Genomic DNA, 20,131 nt, shown 5'->3' on the forward strand with positions numbered 1-20,131 from the left:
CCCCCCCCCCCGCCACACACACACCCCGTTTTCTCCCCGGGGTAAGGAACTAATGGTCAACTTGCAGCACCCGGCTGAGCCCAGTCCTCCTGGTGCTGGGTATGTGAGGCCCACCTGAGGGTTGCTGCTGCAGCATAAAAGGAGAACTGGAGGGGAAGATGGGGTATGCTGTTGGTTCTCTTGGAGAAGCTTGCCATTTTGGTTTTCCTGATATGAACTGGGTGTTCTCATTGTCAGAGGTGCTCGGGTCTTCGCTGTTGCTGAGGATGGCTTTTGCTCTCTTCAGGCAAGCTTTGGCCTTTACCGGCAGCATTGCTTCCTGGCTCCAGTGCACATCACTCAGCTTGCTGGCCCAGATCCTTCAACTCCTGGCACAGACTTTGTAGCTTCTACCACTGACCTTGGGACCTTCCCAGCGCACATCCTTGATGTGGACTTGAGAGACTGTCATGGGCTCCAGCCTCCTGCTGGACTCCTGCAGGACACCGCCATGGGTTCTAGGTCTGCAACTGGGTTCTTTGGGTCTCTAGTGCATAGACAGATCTCCCTCACGCCTCTAAGACTGGACTCACGGGGTGAATGTTACAGAATATATTATGTGTCCTGCATTAAACCAACTGCGTTACAAGCCCTCGCTGCCACACACACCAACAAAAGAGCACTCTTTTATGGATTCTGCTATCCCTCATTTTTATTTTTTAGCCCTACCCAATTCTTGTGTTCTTTAGGATTTTACTTTTGGGCTTTAGGATTTTACTTTTGGGCTGCCATCAGCTGCTGTCCCCTGCTTCTCTTAGAAACAAGCTCCCTGTCATACATGCCAGCACAGTCCTTCACGGAGCTGACTCCTTGTGCCCAAGCTCCATAGCTGTGCCCAGAACACCGGCACTGTTTCCTGTCTTGTCAGTCTCTACGCTAGAAGTGTTTGGTGCGGGTCTTCGGCAAATCTTACTGAATTTTTTTTTTTCTTTTTTTTCTTTTTTTTTTTTGGCGGAACTGGGGATTGAACTTGGGCCCTTGTGCTTGCCAAGGAAGCGCTTATTCTATTGCGCCATCTCCCCGGCCCTCTTACTGAATCTTATAGCCAGGTAATTTTATAATGTTTTAAGCAACAGGCTAATGGCTTTATAAAATTAGTTGAATGCACATGGAATTTAAAACAAGTTTCCTCCACTATGATAACCTTGGCTTTTCTTTTATCGTCTGCATTTGGTGTTCAGGGAAGTTTTTTGGTTTGGCTATTGCTCCATTAAGATCTTGAGCTCTGAAAGTCTGCGTTTCCTTGCATTCGATTTCCTCGGATTCTTGAAATAGTATGTCATTAAAAAAAAATACGTATTGAATTGGCTTTTCCACATCCATTCTATTGACCTTAAGTAGAATTTCCTTTTTAATACTAAAGCAGTTGCCATGAGGGTGGGAGGCACATTGTTTCATTACCTCCTTAAATATTTCCTTTTCTCCGCCGACCTTTCCTCCCAAGGCCTCCCCGTCCCGGGGCCAGCCCTTCAGCCCTTCAGCGACCGGCCTGCATGTCTCTTCCATCATGTTTTGATCCAGTTTCCCATCCCCGGTACCGGGGCTCAAACTCAGGACCTTTAGGCAGGCACTCACGCCCCTGAGCTTTCTCCCTGGCCCCAGCAGCTGTGTTCTTTATGCCACAGTTATGTTTAGTTGATGCTTCCCCTTGTTCCTGTTTACTGTTATAAAATTTCATTTCATATTTTTAATATATATTTTAAACTTTCTCTTACTGTATTTGTCATGCTTACCTTGCGATTTCCGCCTGCCAGGTTTTATCACTTCTCTCCTGTGGGTGTGTTTTAAAGGCGCGTTTTTTGGGGGGGCGGGTCCAAGGTGTGGGGGTAGCCATGCGCCAGGTCTCCCCCCAAGGGCTCCGGCTGTCCTGCGTGGCCCTGCTCAGGGAAGAAAGGTCAAGGCCGGCTGCTACCCCTCAGCGGGCCCAAGGAGCTCACTGACAGGAGTATGAAGACCTTACCGAACGGAGTACGAAATACAACCTGTGAGTTGTGCAAGATGGTTTAAGGTGCCGGTCTGCGTGTTTCTCCTGGGGTGACCCGGCAGAGGGAACCGTGACCTTTATTGATTTTTCCTTGTGGGCAGAGCCGGAATTAACAGTTCGTTCTTTTTCAAACCGCTTATATGTTTAAAATTTTATTTTCCTTTAACAGAAGACATGCATGTGTATTGGAGGTAAGCAGAAAGAATATTGCCGGGAACCGTTTGTAGCCGTGGTCACCGTGTCGTGCGGTGTCCTATTGCCTGTCTTTATCTGCGCCTCGAGTACTTCCGGTCTCCCCCCCCCCCGCGCTGTCCCTGCCGTATGGGGAGCACGTTGCCCAACCCCAGCAGCCCCAGTAGGTTAGAGTCACCTCTCGTTGCGCAACATGCCCACATCTACTGAAAACGGTTGAACCAGTTCTGCGTCGCTGGCTGCCTGTGGTGGCTCCCACGTGCCTTTCCTGTGCGGGGCTCTGTAAATACACATCTTGCCGATAAGTAGTGGCACTTCCACGGTCATTCCCTGTGCTTGGGCCTGCACTTGCAGGTCCACGGCTTTGCAAAATTCCCTGCATAACTTCACATGGAGCAGAAGCTGGGTGTACTGGGTATGATCACAAAACATTGTGTGCTTCAGTTTTTGTTTTTTGTTTTTTTTTTTTTTAAAGCTGATTACAATAAAAGACACATCATTACCAAGAATGGTGGCACAAGCCACCAGCACTGAAGAGGCCGAGGCAGGAGGATCATTTTAAGTTTGAGACCAGCTTGGGCTACAGCGTGAACTCAAAGCCAGCCCGAGCTGCATAGGGAGACCCTGTCTCAAAAAGACGATGACAACAAAAGACACAGCAGTGACTCTCCCTGGAAATGCTCTTTGGACATACTTACCTCCCCGTTCTTGCCGCTTTCGGGAGCTGTTCTGGAATGCTCTTCCGTGTCTCTGGTTGTCCTGCTACCGCTGCCTCAGCCTCCTGAGTTGATTCCACATGTTCACCTCTCCTGGTCATTTTGGCTGTGGGGAGGGGTCCGAGAGCACGCAGGGCCAGGGGCAGTGAGTACGGTGGGAGAGGACGCAGCCTTGCGCCTGTTTTTATGTCTCTGCCTTTCCACCGCGTGGCGCACTCGGCAGCAGCGTTCAGGGAATTCTTGGTCACACTTCATAAAGACATGAAGGGGGACATCTAGAACTGTGGCAGGGAGAGTAGGCGTGCCCCAGGTGGAGTATTTGGAGAGACAGTCATAGCGTGCTGTAAAACATTTCTAAACATCCACCCTGTTTCTTGACTGCTTTGTGTTAATTTATCCTTATACGTGGAGCATATGCTTTCCTGTGCATACTCAACATGATTTTTTTTTTTTAAATTCAATTGGCCAGTTTCTGCTGCTATTCTCTTAATTCAGCTTCGCTTGTACACTTTACTACTGGTTTCTGCCTTCACTGGAAACTAAGCTGGCTCTTCACAAAGGCTCATCCCTTTGGGTAGTTTAATGGTAGTGCCTGATTCGAGGGCTGGAAGTTCCTAGGCACCATCCATGTAGCAGTCAGCTAAAACCAACAGCTATGTGTGTTGTGTTTCCCCACATTACAAAAGAATTTGCTACTTCTAGATTAAAAAAAAAAAAAAAAAACATTAGTGCTCGCTAAGTCAATCCAAAAGTCACTTGGAATCCTCCTGATCACAGACAGATACTGTGAACATTTGGACACAGTGTTGATGAGCTCTGTGTTACTACAGTGAAATGCCTGAGGCAACTAATGTTATAAAGAGCAAAGGTTTGTTTAACTCTCACATAGAAGTTCAAGTCTAAGATCAGTTGAGCCCTCTTGGCTTCCGCTCCGGCCAGGACAGAGAATAGCAATGCTGAGAGCGCGCAGCAGAGCAGTGAGTAGCCGCAGTCACACCTTGAGCCAAGGACAGAGACAGAGGATGCGTCGGGTCCCAGGGTTCCTCCCTCCTTTAACACATCCTAACCCTAGCACGTGGGCAGTTTCTCCAGATGCTACTGGACTTGCACGTGAGCAGGCAGATGTTTTCCAGCCCCGTTCTTTTTACCCCTGTTCTTTCGTGTGCAGTGCCCAGGAATCCATTCTGCTCAACGTTCAGCCTGCCTTCGCGTGTCCTTTCTACTTTTCGTCAAGGGTTTTGCTTTCTGCCGCTGCACTCTGCCTCTGTGTCCCCGTGTCCCCAGTTTCTGCATCTGCAAATCCAATCAGCCACCGGTCACAAATACTCAGGGAAAAATGTGACATTGGTACTGAAGTGTGCTGTGTCCTTAGGCACACCTGGGTGGCGGCTGTACCAACAGGCACACTTTTCCTCGTCATCGTGGTCTTAATATGGTGTAACGACTATTTACCTGGCACTTATGTTGCATTAGGCTTTGTAAGTAATACTGAGAGCCTATTGTAAGGATGCGGGATGATGTGTGTAGGTCATATACGAACCACCCCACTGTTTTATGTAAGGGAATATAGAGCTGGATTTAGGTATAAAAAGGAACCAATCCTCCCCCACCCCCGCAGATAATAAGAGATTATATAATGTTTTCCCAGAATGTTTATTTTTGTTTTCAACATGCAGCATCTATTCCAGTAAAGATTGCTGCTGCCTTTCCTTGAGATTGAACCAGCTCCAGCTTAGCTTCATGTAAAGAATGAACCCAGGGCTTTCCCACTGAGCTACCCCCAGCCCTTTTCTTATCTTGAGACAGGGTCTCAGCAAGTCATTAAATTACCCAGGGTGGCTTAAACTTTCCATCCTCCTGCCCCGGCCTTCCAGCAAGCTGGGGTTCCAGGTATGTGAAGTGCCACCATGCCCAACAAGGATACTGCTTTTCAAAAGGACGTCCTCCTGTTAGCTGTTGCTGCTGCTCCATTCGTTCTTCCATTGGGGGCACCTGTTTCTCTCAAGCACTGTCCTTAGCTGTTGGGTGGTTCTAGCTGTGGACCCCCATTGGCCATGGGCTGCTGCTATCGGTCTCAGGATTTTGTGTCCCCTGAGTGTCACGGCACCTCAGGACTCATTCCCACCAGCCACCTTGGATGCCTCCGCTGGTGTCCCTGCTTGCAGGGCAGGGCGAGGCCCTCTTGCCCAGCTCACCCACACACAACCCCGCCAGGCAACAGCAGGCCATGCCCTGGGTCCCTGCTGCTCCTGCAAGTGTCACCGGTCACCTATATTTTTGTAGAGCCCTCTCCTGGGTGCACTTTGGAGCATGGTCACAGTCTGCATCTGTTCCTACCTGGTTTTCATCTCTCAGTGTTTCATCTCTTTTCTAGGCTACCTAGAGCATTGTCACCTTTTGGTGCAGTTGAGAATGTTGTCTCCAGGGACTTTGAGTGCGACGGAAACCCCTGGCAGCAGAGAACTGGAATACTTTCTTGTTCCTTTCTACCGAGCTGCATGGCCTGTGTAGTTGGTTATTTAGGACCCAGTTCTGGAGTCATGTATGCACAGGCTTGAATCTCAGCTGATCTTACCAGAAATTCGAGCAATTTCTTAACCTTTATTTAAGCCTCTTCCTTATTTCCTGAATGAGGATAACTTGCTCCGAGGTCTTGGCTAATATAAGCTTATATATTAGCCAAGACCCAACCCTGTCAGTAAGCTTATATTAGCCAAGACCTCAGCACAGAGGGCACTGTGTTTCACAGTGCAGCGATGTTTATTATGCATTTTATTCATGTGTTCTTAAAAACGTGTTCCTGCCTGCTTGAGCCACTGGTGGTTCATTTGTGACTGTCCCATCAGGCAGCTTATACCACCCAACAGCATCATCCCAGGCCACCTGAGGGGAGTCATGTATGTGCCACCAGTGGTCCAGAGCAACCGAGCAGTGATGTCTGTGAACAATGGCCCTGCCTCGCAGCGGAGGTCACAGCGAGCCCCTTTGCACTTGTTGGGACTCCATGTTGCTCCCATTGCTTCTCTGGGCCTTGCCAGTCTAAACACCCCTGTTCCCTCTCCAGCACAGCTCCACCAGCTGGAAGGGCTGAAGACCATCGGAATCACCACCAATGGCATCAACCTGGCCCGGCTGCTGCCCCCATTGCAGAAGGCCGGGCTCAGTGCCCTCAACATCAGCCTGGACACCCTGGTGCCTGCCAAGTTCGAGTTCATCGTCCGCAGGAAAGGTGATGCAATGAGGGGTGCGGGGAAGGTGTTCCTACCCAGCCTGCATGGCTGGGCCACGTCCCTGGGCTGTGGATAAGCTGCATCCCTCTCCACAGGCTTCCACAAGGTCATGGAGGGTATCCACAAGGCCATTGAGCTGGGCTACAGCCCTGTCAAGGTGAGGACTGTCCCAGCTGCTGACTTCCACCTTCCTCCCCTTCCCCCCTGACTGGGGACTATGACACCTCCTACACTTCCGTGCCAGCTGCATTCAGCTCTGTCTCAACCTCTTCCCAGAAGCCAGGCGAAAAAGCAGTGACCCCAGGGAACTGTACAAGTCTAGGAAAATTGGGTGGGTCGAGGCAGGGAGTGGGTCCCCCATAGAAGACCTTTGCAGGCTCCTGTCTCACAAAGATCGCCCCCAAGGGGTGCGTGGGGAGGGCACACGAGAGGGTCCTCACGGTCCCTGGGTCCTGTGTCCTCACCAGGTGAACTGCGTGGTCATGCGAGGCCTGAACGAAGATGAGCTGCTGAGCTTTGTGGCGCTGACTGAGGGCCTCCCACTTGACGTGCGCTTCATAGAGTACATGCCCTTCGACGGTCAGCAGCTGCTGGGTCTGGGGCCCAGCGGCAGGCGGGGTGGGCGCTGCGGTGGACACTGAGGGGCCCGCAGCCCTGTGACTGATCTGCCGGGGGAACCCCACTCCCGTCCTCACATTCCCAGAGAGGGGAAGAGGTCTTCTGCTGGGCGGGAAGGTGGTATTTGAAGACCCAGGGTCCCTGCAGCTCTGGTTCAGAAGCCCCCTGGAACCGCACCCTCTCCATCAAATGCAGGCAACAAGTGGAACTTTAAGAAGATGGTCAGCTACAAGGAGATGTTGGACACCATCCGGCAACAGTGGCCCGAGCTGGAGAAGCTGCCCGAGGAGAAATCGAGCACTGCCAAGGTTGGGGACTGGGGACAGGGGGCAGCCACCCCACAGACGTGAGCCTTTTGTCCCCCCAGCGCCTGGCTCCGCCCACCTTGGGCGGCTCCTCCCTGAAGGGCGTGCTCGGGCTCAGTCCCCCATTCCCTGGCTGGCCCTTTTCCCCATAGACCTTTAGGATCCCCGGCTTCCAAGGCCAGATCAGCTTCATCACGTCCATGTCGGAACATTTCTGTGGGACTTGCAACCGGCTGCGCGTCACGGCCGACGGGAACCTCAAGGTGTGCGTCCATCCTTCCCCAGCACCTCAGTCACTGCCTCCGTCTGCTCCCACCTGAGCTCCCCACTAGGCGTGGCAGCCAGGCTTGCTGGGAGCTTGGGGCCACTGGGAATGGGAAGAGAGTGAGCTCCGGGTTGTGCGGCACGGTCACCCTGATCCCATGCCCCCCTCTTCCTCGGGGTCCCTGAGTTAGTTTCCGGTTTGTTGGGAGCCCCTTTTCTGCAGTCGACGCTCCCAGGGCAGGGGCAGAGAATCGGTATGCACTGTGCCCCACCTGCGTGGCCCCCTGCACCATGCCAGGAGCTCAGCTCTGTAACCAGCATCCATGACCCATACCTAGGTCGTGAGCTTAGTGCCTGGATGCAGCCCTGGCCCTGCAGGGAATACAAGAGCCCACCCCCTTTCAGGCACAGAATAATCCCACGGGATTCCACAGCAGTAGCATGCAGAAGCCCACGATCCCCTGTCTTTGGGCATGGTGGGGCAGGCAGCGGGGGTGAAGGACCCCCAGGCTTAACAAGGACCCCCTTGGAGCCAGGGACATCACAGGAGAAAGGGCACACATGGGCTCATGGTGACAGAAGTCAGATTGGGTAAAGTGATTTAGAACAAGTTCTTCTGTAAATGGGAGGCTCTATGAGGTTTCTGAGCAAGAGGGAGACATGGCTGCCAGGCCTTGGGACCTGTTCAGGCTGGCGACAGAGGGACTAAAGGTTAGGTGCATCCAGATTGACATCAGAAGATGTCAGATGATTGATGTCAGTAGTGATTGACATCAATCACAGATGCTATAACAGGGACACAGCCTGCTTCCCAGTTTTCTGAGGTAGGTTCCTGAAGAGAATGGAGGCTGTCTAGCATGTTTAGGCATGCAAGAAACAACAAGGGACACTGAGGCACCCTGACACAATCCGCCAACAACTGCACCACGGAGGTGAGACAGGCAGGAAGTGACATCACTGGCACTTCCGCTCTGAAGGGCAGCAGCTGCTGCCAGATGTGGAAGCAGGAAATACCTGACACTGCTTTTCTTTCATCTCCTGATCTCCCAGGCAGAAGCCAGCCACTGGGGAGTCCACGGGCCAGGCCTCCTAGCTTCAGAGAAGGGCAGAGCATGGAGACTAGGGTCTGGTAGGGTAGCAGTGGGGAAGCCAGCACCAGTGAGACCGTTACACCTCCCAGCTTAGAGCCTGCTCATTGCTGTCTTTCTCCAGTGCTCTTCTGGCCCTCTGTCCACAGTGCCCTGTGCAGAGCTGCCCCTCAGCAGGTGCCTCTGTGAGGTTTGTGGATGGAAGGTGGGGGTCTTGCCGGCTAAGACCATCTCATCCACCCCTAACCCCACTGCCCCTGCCTCTCTCAAAACCAGGAAGCAATTTAGGTGACCACAGGATGGATCACTGCCAGCCCCTGGTGGCTCCTGAGACTTGATGGGGGCAGGGGCAGGGGCAGGGGTGGGCTGTGACATCCTTGGTGAGGGGGCCAGGTGGGGCCAAGGTAAAGAGTGATTGTGTGTGCTATGCATGAGGTTCTAGCTCCAACTGATTGGGGCCAACTTTCATGGTGATCAAGGCCATGTCCGTGTCACAGAGGAAGATACGGAGCCAGGTCCTTTGGCACCGTCTTCGTTACATGCTTAGGAGGAGATGTGGCTGAGCACAGGCATGGGAAGGCCAGGTTTCCTTCCTGCTCTTCCGACTCCGCTGACCCCACTCTCTGGTACCTCTGTCCCTCAGGTGGTGCCACAGGAGGGGGCTGCTGGCATGGAGTTGGGGGCTCACTCAGATGCAGAAGCCCAGGGACAAGCACACCACCTGTTCTCGTCCCTATGCAGGTTTGTCTCTTCGGGAACTCGGAGGTCTCACTGCGGGACCACCTGCGGGCCGGTGCCTCAGAGGAGGAACTGCTGACCATCATCGGGGCTGCCGTGGGCAGGAAGAAGCGGCAACATGCAGGTAGGGGCGGGTGGGCTGTGCCACCAGGAGGGAGGCCTGGGGGCACTGGGGTGAGAGGACAGAGCCCAGGAGGAAGCTCTGCGTCAGCCCTGCTAGTGCCCGCTCCTGAGGGAGCTCTGGACTTGACACCCAATGACAGGTCTTCCTGGGGGATGGGGGTGTAGCCAGTGCTGCCCAGCTGCACCTGGAAATTCTCTTGGGCTGAGGGCAAGTGAGTCATTGCCTGTTTCCTTCCACATAGTGCCTTGGCCACAGAGGGTGGCTGCTAACTGTCTTGTGGGCTCTGTCCTGGGGGGCCTTGTACTGGTGCACAGGGGAAGTCGGCGCCAGGACACCGGTGGCTGAGTGCATGCATCCTGGGCTGTTGGGCTGCCTCTGGCCACCCACTGACCTTGGTGAACTCTCCTCCCCCTTCCCTGCTCTCCCCCCACCCCATCTTCCCCCATCCCAGGCATGTTCAATATTGCCCAGATGAAGAACCGACCCATGATCCTCATCGGTGGGTGACCCATCAGTACGTAACCACGCCCCCTTGTCATGTGGGAGCTGCGGGGTGGGGTCCCCAGCCACGAGACACCCCCAGCTCCTGCATCTCATCCTGACCTTCCCATCTGTGTGTCCCTTTTATTCCTCCATCTTTTCCTACCCCTTCAAGCCCTGTGTCTTCCCCTACCATATACACCCCAAAAGTGACCAGTCTCCCTCCGGAAATCAGCTTGTGGGGGGGAGTCCTAGATTTCATGATCACCCAGTTCATGAACAGTGGAGACTTTGGTTCAAGTGGAGATCTTGTCCTCAGCTCCAGAGCCTCCTAGCTGAGACACACTGGCCAGCAGCCATCTTTCCCCTCTGTAGTAAGGGCTGGGCCATGCCCATATGTCTGCCCTGCTGCCCCATGTGCTGCATGTCTGTGCCGGCTTTGGCTTGGGACAGCCAGCTCAGAACCTCAACTGGTGGGGCGAGAGGGTGCAGCCAGGATCTCCACTTCCCAATATCCAATTGGCTCTTGGGAACATGCGCGCACAGGATGGAGTGCACGCACACGGACTGCTGGTTCTGACCTAAGTTCCTCTGGGTGAAAATACTGGTTGTCTCCGCCCCTGGGAAGTGGGCTGAGCTGTCAGGAGCTGCAGGGCTGCCGCTGCCTCCTAGCACAGTGCCCGGATGGGGGCAATAAGGCTTCACCCCTTGGTCACACGCTCATCTGGGTCTCTGAACTCTGCACCAGCCGATAAAGAGCAGTGAGCAAACCTGGAGGGAGGCTTCTCTCCCGAGGCTGGCCGGCCTGGGGGCACCCAGCAAAGTAGGCTGGCGGGGGCCAGAGCTGGCCCAAGGCCCACCTGAGCACGCCGGCCACCCGGAGTAGAAGGCACAAGCCTCAGGGCTGGAGTGCTGCTCTTAGGTCCCATAAGCTGAGAGCGGCCTAGAATAGGGCCTCTGCCTTGCCTGGGCCTGGGAACTGCTTGGGATCTTTCAATTCTGACTGGGGTGGTCTAGGGTGGGCCCCATCGCTGAGGTCCTGGGAGCCATGGGTGCTCTTGGTCCCCGGCCCTCCTTTGGAGTACGAGCAGCCTGGGACATCCTTTCCAGGGCTCATGGACAGGAGAATCAGTCTGTCATTTCTCCTGGCCTTTTGATGCACTTGCTGGACTTGAAAGACACTTTCACTTAGTATCTTAATGATCATTCTTAACCCCTCATCAAGAATACGTAGATGAGAGTGACTATAATTGGTAACGTAGGGTGAGACCCAGCCATAGTGTCTTTGAAGAAAATGAGACATTGAAGATGAGCTTGTATTAAGTGGGTTCTTATAGGTCTTAAGGGGAGCCCAGCAGACCCCCACCACTGTGCCTGGCTGCCACCACCGTGCCACACTGGTGCAGGGCTGTGAGCTTGAACTGAGCGTCTCGCGCCTGCCTCCTGTTCCATTGCTTTTCTCTGTGCTGTTTCTGCTGCATTCCTTTCTCTGGTGTGAGGTGTGGGCCAGGAAGAGGAGGCTGGAAAAGGGTTGCCTTCTAGGCTGAGTCTTCTCTTCCTTCCTGCCTTCCAGGGTTCTTTTCGATGTTCCAAGGTTCCCCACCAGCCAGTCCAGTCACCTCTTCCTGGGGACCTGGCCCTGCTCAGGGTCGGAGGCCCAGGATGCTTCTCTCTCACCTGATAGCAACTCTGTGGACAGAACACCGGGCCCCACAGGCGCCTCTGGCCTGGCAGTGGCTGGGGGCTGGATCCCCCGTGAGACTTTACGGCTCCCAGGCAGACTTGGACACTACCTCAATGTGCCTTAGCCCAGGGACCCAGGCTCCTGCCACCACCTCTGGACCCTGGGCAACCTCAGATCAACTCACACATGTGGACTCAGAAGGACGGGCGGCTATGGTCGATGTGGGCAGGAAACCAGACACAGACCGGGAGGCAGTGGCCTCCGCTGTGGTCCTGCTGGGGCCTGTGGCCTTCGAGCTTGTCCAGCAAAACCAGCTAAAGAAGGGAGATGCCCTGGGGGTGGCGCAGCTGGCTGGGGTCCAGGCGGCCAAGCTGACTAGCCAGCTGATTCCACTGTGCCACCATGTGTCCCTGAGCCACGTCCAAGTGCAGCTGAGGCTAGACCCCTCACGCCATGCCGTGGTCATCCGGGGATCCTGCCGAGCTCGGGGCCCCACTGGGGTGGAGATGGAGGCCCTGACCTCCACAGCCATGGCGGCCCTCACCCTGTATGACATGTGCAAGGCCGTCAGCAGGGACATCGAGATAGGGGAGATCAGGCTGGTCAGCAAGACCGGAGGCCAGCGTGGGGACTTCCACCGGGCATAGCACTCCCAGGCGCACACCTGGGGCCAAGGGCAGGGTGTCAGGCTCCTCCCACCTGCTACTAAAGCATACCCTTCACTGGTCAGAACCCAAAGTCAAGCCCTCGTTGTTGCTGGATGATTTCTATTAAGCTGTGGAGCTCACTTTACATGACTGGGACTCTTAAGTTACTGGAGAGTTTGCACCGCTAGATCCCCAAACACTGTGTCCCATTATGGAGGCGCGCACTTCAGCCTAGACTGTACCTTAGAGTTTTCACTTCTCCTGCTTCTATGGGGAAAGAATAAGGGCTCGTTCTGCCAAGGAGCCACTTCAAGAAAGGAAAAAAAAGTACATGCTTGCACCAGGAATGTTCCAGACTTCTCAGCAGCAGCTTTGCCTCCACACTGGAAAAGCCACACCCCCTCCTCCCATCTCTGCCACCCCACCTTCGAGAGCCACCTGTCCCCTCCTTTTGCCCGAGTGTGGGCCCAGCCAGCTGCAGGCACTGGGCGCTCAGCAGGACCCACGTGTGGGCTCAGCCCTGCGGACCCCTGGCTGGCTGCGTATCCCACGCCTGCTCCCGCGCCCACCCCCTTTACCCTGGAACATGGGCGAGCAGAGCATTAGCAGTCACCCTCACTTAGCACCCAAATAAAGCCACAGTGCCAACTTCGGAGATGCAGGGAAGAGGTCTGTATCTGTGGCCACAGCAGCACACTGCTACACTTCACCTCCATCCTAACGCACCCCTGGGGAAGAGACAACCCTGAATAGGGCAGGAGCAGGCTCCCCACACAGCTGTGCCCTGTGCAGAACTGCCCCAGCTCCTGAAGAGTGAATTAGCGCTTTCTCCCATGCCCAAACGAGCACCTGGCTGCCTGGGGTGTCTCTTCTTGCATGGGTACGTTCAGGTCTGTCCCTGGTGGTCCCCCAGTCTTATTTTCACCTACCTGGGACTGGGGTGTGCTGGCCGACGTTCTACTTCCTGACCTACTCCAAGTCCCTTATGGGAAAAAGTACAAGTTTCTAGGCAGTTGGGGGGGGGTGTAGATTTAATAGTTTTTAGTATTACAATATATCCTTATAAAAATGTGCAGGTAAAAAGAACACTGCGGATTTTGTACATGAGCCTCGTTTATCACCCGAGACAGCTGGTGGAGCAGCCTGGCCTCAAGGGGGTGGAGGGCCCTGGGAGAGGGCAGGGAAGATGGTCACAGCTCCCCACTTGGTGGCAGTGGGATAGGGGCAGAGAGAGCCTGAACCAGAGCTTCCCCTACCTGCCTGAAGAATTCTCTCCCAAACATTGCTACAGGTAGACAGGGAGTAAGTGCATGCTGCTAGGAAGGGGTGCCTTAGCTTGCCAGCCACAGTATCTTACCCAGATGGGGCTGGGGTGGTGGAACCCAGGGGGCAGGAAGACCAAGGAAAGTATGAATAGCCTTAATCATTTAACGTCAAGAACCCGCTTGGCCATCTTCGCGGGCACCAGACCCTTTACTGAGTGGAGCGTGATGGACCCCGGCACTGTTGACCTGGCTACAGTGGCACCAACTAGTACCAAGAGCCACTAGCCAGATCTAGAAAATAAATAGGAAAGAAAAAGCCTTTGGGGGTGAGAAGGCTGGGCTCTGGGACAACACCTGCACCCTCTGTAAACAACCCGAACACTGCCTTTGTGAGGATCACCTGCAGTGTAAACAGCTTCCCTATCCCTCCTTATGGTACAGAGCCGGTCCTGGGTAGGTGGGAAGGCTAGGATTTGGACACACCTACCAGGCAGAAGTGGAGCCTTCTCCCCCTCGAGTGTTAAGCTCACTCAGCCAGGCCCGTTTGGGATTATGATGCCGCCATCCCATAGCCTGCTGCTTACAGGGAGAACTCTGGACCTCACCAGACTCTTTGCAGCTGCTCTTCCCAGAAGCCTTCAGCTTGCCCTCACCTGGGCCTAGGGTGGCCGGGCATGCAACTGCTCATATCCCCCCGCCACCGGAACACACCTGCCCACTCCCCTCAAACCAACACACTTGCTGTGCTTACCAACCTCACTCCTTCCCCTACGGTTTTGTGTCCACCACCCCCAGGTTCTGACTCAGTGCAAAGATAGCAGCAGAAGAGTGAGCTCAGCCAGTAGCTCGTACCCTGGCAAAGGACCCAGGGCACAGGAATAGGGCAGAGAGGCCGGGCTGGGCTGGACGCGGGAAAGAAAGTAAGTGCCTTGAGGGACCTGGCCTCACCTCCTCCACTTAGAAAATGAGCCTAAGTACAGCCATCCAATCCAGCCCTCGAGGACAGCTCAAGATGGACAAAAAGCCCCCTGAAACTCAGGGAAGAGCCAAACAGCACCAGAGACCGGGTACCCTCAACTAAGCCAGCCTTCCCCATGTGCATGGCCCCACAACACCGGACCTGACCGAGAGGCCACCTAAGAGATGGCAACATGGAAAGGCCCAGGGCAGCCCTGGCTCTCAGGACTCAAGTTCCCCAGGGCCAGGCACTTGCAGTTCCAAGCGGTCTGCAGGATGTGCAGCCAAGGCAGTTTCTGCCCTGTGGTGGTAGAGAAAGGGCGGGGGCTACATGATAATACCCAGCATAGGCTGGGGTGCTCCTGCAGGAGTGTGGCATTCAAGGGTCACCCGCTGGTATTTGTCACCACTGGCCACAAGTGAGGTTGCTGTGCATCACTTTGACAATGGGCTGGTGCTGTGGGGCGTGCTCAAGAGGCCCTCAGGTCTGCAGCACGGGTGTGTGGGTGCAGGTCTTTCTTGGACCCCCCCCCCTTACCCGACGCAGCTTGGTGTAACCCGTAATCCTGGAGCACGGGGGTGGGGGGTAGTTTCTGAACTGTGGATTAGTGGCGATGGATGGCGAAAGGCAAGATCAAAGGACCTCCGACACCCGGAGCCGCTCCTGTCGGCCCTGCCCCACCCTCGCACCTTGGTTTTTCTGGAGCGGGCCAGAGCTGAGCTGGCTGCTCTCGCATACCATGTCTTCCTTGTTCCCAGCCAAGCTGAAAACTGGTCCCAAATGAGAGCCAGGAGCTGGGATCTCCCTTGCTCACTCCCTGGGAATCTGCTCCCCGCCATTCCCATGGCACGGGAGATCTGGACACGGTCCATGGACTTCACGGGTCTAGATCTGAAACAATTCTGGTCTGACGCTTGAGTGCCTGGGATGGGGGACAGGCACCTACCACCTGGGGTTCCTGGCCAGGGCTAGCCAAGCGAGTTCCCAGAATGAACCCTGGGGGCCAGGACCCAGAAAAAATCTCGTTTAAGGGAGACCAGAGGAGCCCCTGAAGGTAAGTGGGGGAGTCCCCGCCCCAGGACCCAGCCCCGGGCTGGACACCCAGCACCTAGCGGTAATCTCACCACCTACTCCACTCCGCCCTCGCGGCCCCGCCCGCCTCTGGCTTCCAGAGTGCTCAGTCCCCAGGTCAATAATTTAGCCGGTTCAACGCCCGCTCGCGGGTGATGTCCGGGGCCTGGCTCCCTGAGCGCTTGCGGCTGCGCTTGAGCTTGGACAAGTCCTTGTCGAACACCTCCCCGGAGCGCAGAGCCGACACCAGGTCGTCGAACTCGCCGCCCTCCTCCAGCTCCAGCGAGCCGCCAGCCAGGACCTTGCGCTGCCGCTGCCACCGCTCCCGCTCGCGCTGCTCCTTCAGCTGGAGGAGGGGTGCGGAGCTGAGCCTGGGAGGGCACCGAGCCCCTTCCTGGCGGGCCTGCCCACGGCCCATGCTGACCCTGCCCTGCCCCTCACCCGCCGCGTCCTCTCGCCCCGGCCCAGCCCCGCACCGCACCATGGCTTCCATGCGCGCCCGCCGCTCTTCCTCCTCCTTCCTCTTCCTCATGGTGTCCAGGTCCTGCCGGGCCTCTGAGAAGGCCTGCAGGAAGGTGTCGAAGATGCCGAAGAAGCCCTCGGGCTGCATGTTGTTGTCCTGCTCCCCGAAGTGCACCAGGGCCTTGGCGAACTGGGGAAGGAAGGAGGGACAGCTTGGCCTGTCAGGGGCAGCGCCACCGGAGGCCAGGAACACCTAGCGTGGTTGGAGTGGGGAGCCCCAGGGATCAGGTCTGCGGCCCCATAAGGCTTGAGGCCGTCTGGGGTAGGCCTGGGATCCGGATGTGGCAGCCTGCTGGGAGCCTGTTGGAGAGCTGAATCTCCAAGCCCTGGCTGCACGCCAGGCCTCCAAGTCCCAAATGGATCCGTGTCCGGATGAGTGCGGGCAACAGCCAGTCCAACGTGGGGCTGCAAGGTCAGGTTTCCTACCCAGCTGTCCACTGTTCCTTGCGCATGGCCCTTGACCTAACCCTAACCACATCTGTTGAATGGGACTTTAAGCATTTAGCAGACCCAGAAGGTAAGGCGTGGGACAGCTATCCACTTACATGGGTGGCCCTGTTTGTCTTGCAGGAGTGGGGACACGGTGCCAAGGCTGGTTAAGGCAGAGGCAGGGACACCCTTACCTTATCCCTGGCCTCATTGAGCTGGTCTTCCAGCTCTGAGAAGCTGAAGCTGGACACCGTGATAAAGTCGCTCATGACGGGGACAAACTTATCATTGGGCTCCCGCATCTGGCGTCTCTGATACTCCAGCTCCTGGGAAGGGGAGGTAAAGGATGCTTAGATGGATGCACGGTGAGAGGCAGGAACTTGGGGGTCATGCTATCTCCTCCTTGGCACTCACATGGAGGAAGGGGGGAAATCCACATCCTGACAAGGACCACGAGGGTCACAAGCCCATCTGCCTCCCTGTCTGTGTCCCGGCCACCAGGACTGCTGTCTTTCATCCCTTAATGCCTTGTTACTGAAAGCTGGTCTGAGGCCAGCAGCATCAACCAGGGAATCGCAAGAAATGAGGGCTCTTGAACCAGGGGGGCTGAATCTGATCCTGAACAGGACCCACAGGGGATTAGAAAGGCTGCTAAGCCATACCCTAAAGATCCCAGCTCACTGAGATGCCTCTGGACCACAGACCATGGACCACACTCTGAGTTTCAAAGGACTAGACAGCTGGACACTTGGGCCTCACCTCCCCATCCTCCATGGTGGAAAAAGAAGGTACTTTCTTCTTTCCTACACTTAAGCTTGCTTCCTGGGATCCCTCTTTCTCCCGCCCACCTTCACAGTGAAGATGGTAACAGTCACTAGTTCCCAGTGTTGAGGGACAGAGGAATGAAAACATCTGGGCCCTGTGTAGTGTTAGCTGAGACGCTATCAGAGCAGGAATGGTGGGGACCAGAGACCTGGGGCTAGAGTCTGAGTTCTGTCTCCCCCTCAAAGTTCCTATGTTGAAATCCTAACCCCTAAAGGTGAAGGTCTCCAGAGTGAGGCCTTTCACAAGGTGATGGGGGCCTGAGTGCAGAGCCTTCTGGAATGTGACTGTCACCCCGGTAAGAGGCTGAGGAACTCTGTGACTGCCCTCTACCCCATGAGGCCAAGGGTGAAGGCCCTATCTTTGAATAGGCCCTTGCCAGACACTGAATCTTCTCGATCCTTGATGTTGGGCTCCCCAGGCTCCAGCATAGTCAGAAACAAAATTTTTTCTTGCTTCTAAGTCATTCAGTTCATGGAATTTTGCTCTAGTTGCATGAAGGAACAAAGTCAACACTGGGTCTTCCAGGGCCCGGGATAAGGTGAGGAGACACAGGGCCTCCTGGGGGCAGTGGTCCACACTGACTCTACCTGACAGGGAAACTGGGGAGGAATACAGGGCAGACTCATGTTCATGCCACCTTGCTGCTGTGTGGGCGCCATACTGTTTGTTGGTACAGAAACGGTGTCCGGTGCATGCCCCACTTTCCTGAGGGCTGTACCACTGTGCTGGTTGTTCCAGCAGCCCGGCTAGGAGCTCTGGGTCACAGAAATGTCTCAGGGGCAGGCAGCAGGAACGACTTCTCCAACAGCGTCCCCAAGCCTAGGCAGGCAGATGTCACAGCACGCACTTACCACCTCGACAGCTCTCAGCCCCTTCTTGAGGTTGTTCACCTCCTTCTCCAGCTCGGCCAGGCTGTGGACGGAGAGGGGATGGGCAGGAAGGAAGAAAATCAGCCGCGGTGTGAGCAGCCACAGCTGGCTCGGGGAGAGGGGCAGCGAGAAGCACAAGCCAAGGGCCTGGGGTCAGTGATGGACATGTGGGCCTAGGAACTCACTTCTCTCCAAATGGTCCACACTTTTATACAATAACAGGGGTGGAAGTTGTACCCCATGGATCCTTCCAGGTCAGAAACGCCTGGCTCTGACTTAGATCTGTTGCTGGTAATACTCATCAGCTCCCAGCAGGGGGCTCTGGTTGGCACACACCCCCTGAAGTTCCTATTGGAAATTGCAGTCCCCAAATCCAGACAATAATAGTCACTGCAGGTTGGTTAGTGGGGTTAGGATATGATGAGGTCATGAAAGGGCTGTCCCAAGATGCATTGGGGGCCCAAAGTGGAAGCAGGCTTGCTGTCTTGCTGAGGGATGCATTTGGCCTTGTAGTTATGCTCCAGGGGATAGGGAGACCCTAACACCATACTCTTCCACTTCCCAGCCTCCAGAATCATAAGCCAGCCTCCTGGGCTTTTGTGCTTTATTCTGTAATGGGATTGGACCCCCCCAGTGGCTTTGCACTAAGCTACAACCCCAGACCTTCTAAAACCTTTTACTCTGAGACAAGATGTGGCCAAGTGACTAAATTGCTCAGGCTGGATTGGAACTTAAAATCTTCCTGCTTTAGCCTCCCAGAGGGTGGAGATCCAGGCATGCCCCACCTCACCGAGTGTAGACTCCTAGTTTTTCTACATTCATCTCAGTGAATCTATAGTAGCAACAGATTGAGATGCAGGGTCTTACGTGCAGTAAGCCCTGGGTACCTGTTAGCCTTTGCCACGTTTCCAGTGCTACTGGACATGGCTTCTATGCACCCTTAAGTCCAGCCCCGATTTCTATAGTAGCTGCTGTTGGTGTCCAGCACAGTAAAATGCAGGGTTGTGACCCTTCAGCTGGGTGAGCTGAAGTGGAAATTTAAGTCCACCAACTCGTATGATAATAATGGTCTGGGGGCTAATGTCTGGGCCAATGTCCTCCGCCCACGCCCATGGCCAGAGAGTTACAACCCAGTTCCTCCAGCCAGTGACAGGTAAGGGAGTCTGTAGGATCACCTGGTGCCCTCATTCCTCAGGTGGCAGGACCAGGGAGAGCTGTCTCCCAGAGTTCCCTCATGGGGTGGAGCCCACAGTAGGAATAGGCTTAATATGGCTCCTGTAACTGGCCTTCTTTCATACCTGGTTCACTTCTCTACTCCCTAACTAGTGTTTTCTGGAATCATCTCCACAACACGGATTTAAGGGCAAAGTGTCTTTGTTCAGGTCTCCCAAAAAGAAGTTCCAAAACACTACCCATCACTAGTGCTTTGGGAGGCAGGGAGAAGGACGCCTTGGAAGGGGGGACCCTCACTTGACTTTGGCGGCTTCCGGGAGATGCTGTAGCTCCAAAGGCAGGTTCAGGATGTCAGGAAAATGTTTCTCCAGGATCATAATCAGGTAGTGGAGCAGAGAGATGTTTCTGTGGATGAGTTGGGCCAGGGGTGAGAGAGTGGGGAAACTGGCATGGGGTTCAGGAGGAAGATAAGGTACATGAAAGGGAAATGGATGAGGAGCCAGGGGAGGGAAACACAGGGTGAGCGTGGGGAGGGGAGGTGTTGAGGAGGCAGGGGGCCCCACCTGTCGATGCTGGACTTGGTGTCGGCGATCTTGTTGAGGCTGGCCACCCGGAACCCATAGGCGCCCCCGCGCTGCCCCTTGTTCATGAAGTTGCCGATGGCCAGCACAACCTCCAGCATCTGCTTGAGACGCTTGCTGCGTGTCAGCTCCCGGGAGGCCAGCAGGATAGCTGGGAGAGGGGAACGGGTCAGAGCCCTTCGCAGCCTGGGCCAGGACAAGCCCAAGACCAGAGAGTGACAAGCATGTGTCTTTGAATCTGGGGGGTTGGGTCAGAAACCTAACAACGCTGCGGTGAAGTTGTAAGGAGCATTCCCTCTTGTTCCGGCCTCCAGGGAGGCAGATGACAT

At 55.2% G+C, this 20,131-nt stretch overlaps 2 protein-coding genes across 4 annotated transcripts in view; one reads left to right on the plus strand and one right to left on the minus strand.

Annotated features, from left to right (window-relative positions):
- Positions 1 to 12,609, plus strand: part of Mocs1 (molybdenum cofactor synthesis 1) — a 30,606-nt gene extending 17,997 nt beyond the window's left edge. The window contains exons 4-11 of one of the 3 annotated variants that reach the window (XM_004624167.2): positions 5,996 to 6,160; positions 6,257 to 6,318; positions 6,629 to 6,740; positions 6,975 to 7,087; positions 7,237 to 7,347; positions 9,178 to 9,298; positions 9,750 to 9,797; positions 11,352 to 12,609. In XM_004624167.2, coding sequence (XP_004624224.1) covers positions 5,996 to 6,160; positions 6,257 to 6,318; positions 6,629 to 6,740; positions 6,975 to 7,087; positions 7,237 to 7,347; positions 9,178 to 9,298; positions 9,750 to 9,797; positions 11,352 to 12,109 — 1,490 coding nt within the window. In that variant the 3' untranslated portion in view covers positions 12,110 to 12,609. Of the gene's footprint in view, positions 1 to 5,995; positions 6,161 to 6,256; positions 6,319 to 6,628; positions 6,741 to 6,974; positions 7,088 to 7,236; positions 7,348 to 9,177; positions 9,299 to 9,749; positions 9,813 to 11,351 lie in introns of all 3 variants that reach the window. The other 2 variants (XM_023720166.1, XM_023720160.1) reach the window with 2 other exon arrangements.
- Positions 12,610 to 14,391: 1,782 nt separating this feature from the next.
- Daam2 (dishevelled associated activator of morphogenesis 2) overlaps positions 14,392 to 20,131 on the minus strand; it is a 107,853-nt gene continuing 102,113 nt past the window's right edge. Inside the window, exons 20-25 of the mRNA XM_004624168.2 lie at positions 19,785 to 19,953; positions 19,519 to 19,626; positions 18,031 to 18,091; positions 16,549 to 16,680; positions 15,885 to 16,055; positions 14,392 to 15,749 (exon numbers count right to left, since the gene is read on the minus strand). Coding sequence (XP_004624225.1) covers positions 15,522 to 15,749; positions 15,885 to 16,055; positions 16,549 to 16,680; positions 18,031 to 18,091; positions 19,519 to 19,626; positions 19,785 to 19,953 — 869 coding nt within the window. The 3' untranslated portion in view covers positions 14,392 to 15,521. The remainder of the gene's footprint in view (positions 15,750 to 15,884; positions 16,056 to 16,548; positions 16,681 to 18,030; positions 18,092 to 19,518; positions 19,627 to 19,784; positions 19,954 to 20,131) is intronic.

The sequence above is a fragment of the Octodon degus genome, unplaced genomic scaffold, assembly GCF_000260255.1.
Source record: "Octodon degus isolate 3935 unplaced genomic scaffold, OctDeg1.0 scaffold00005, whole genome shotgun sequence".
Lineage (NCBI taxonomy): Eukaryota > Metazoa > Chordata > Mammalia > Rodentia > Octodontidae > Octodon > Octodon degus.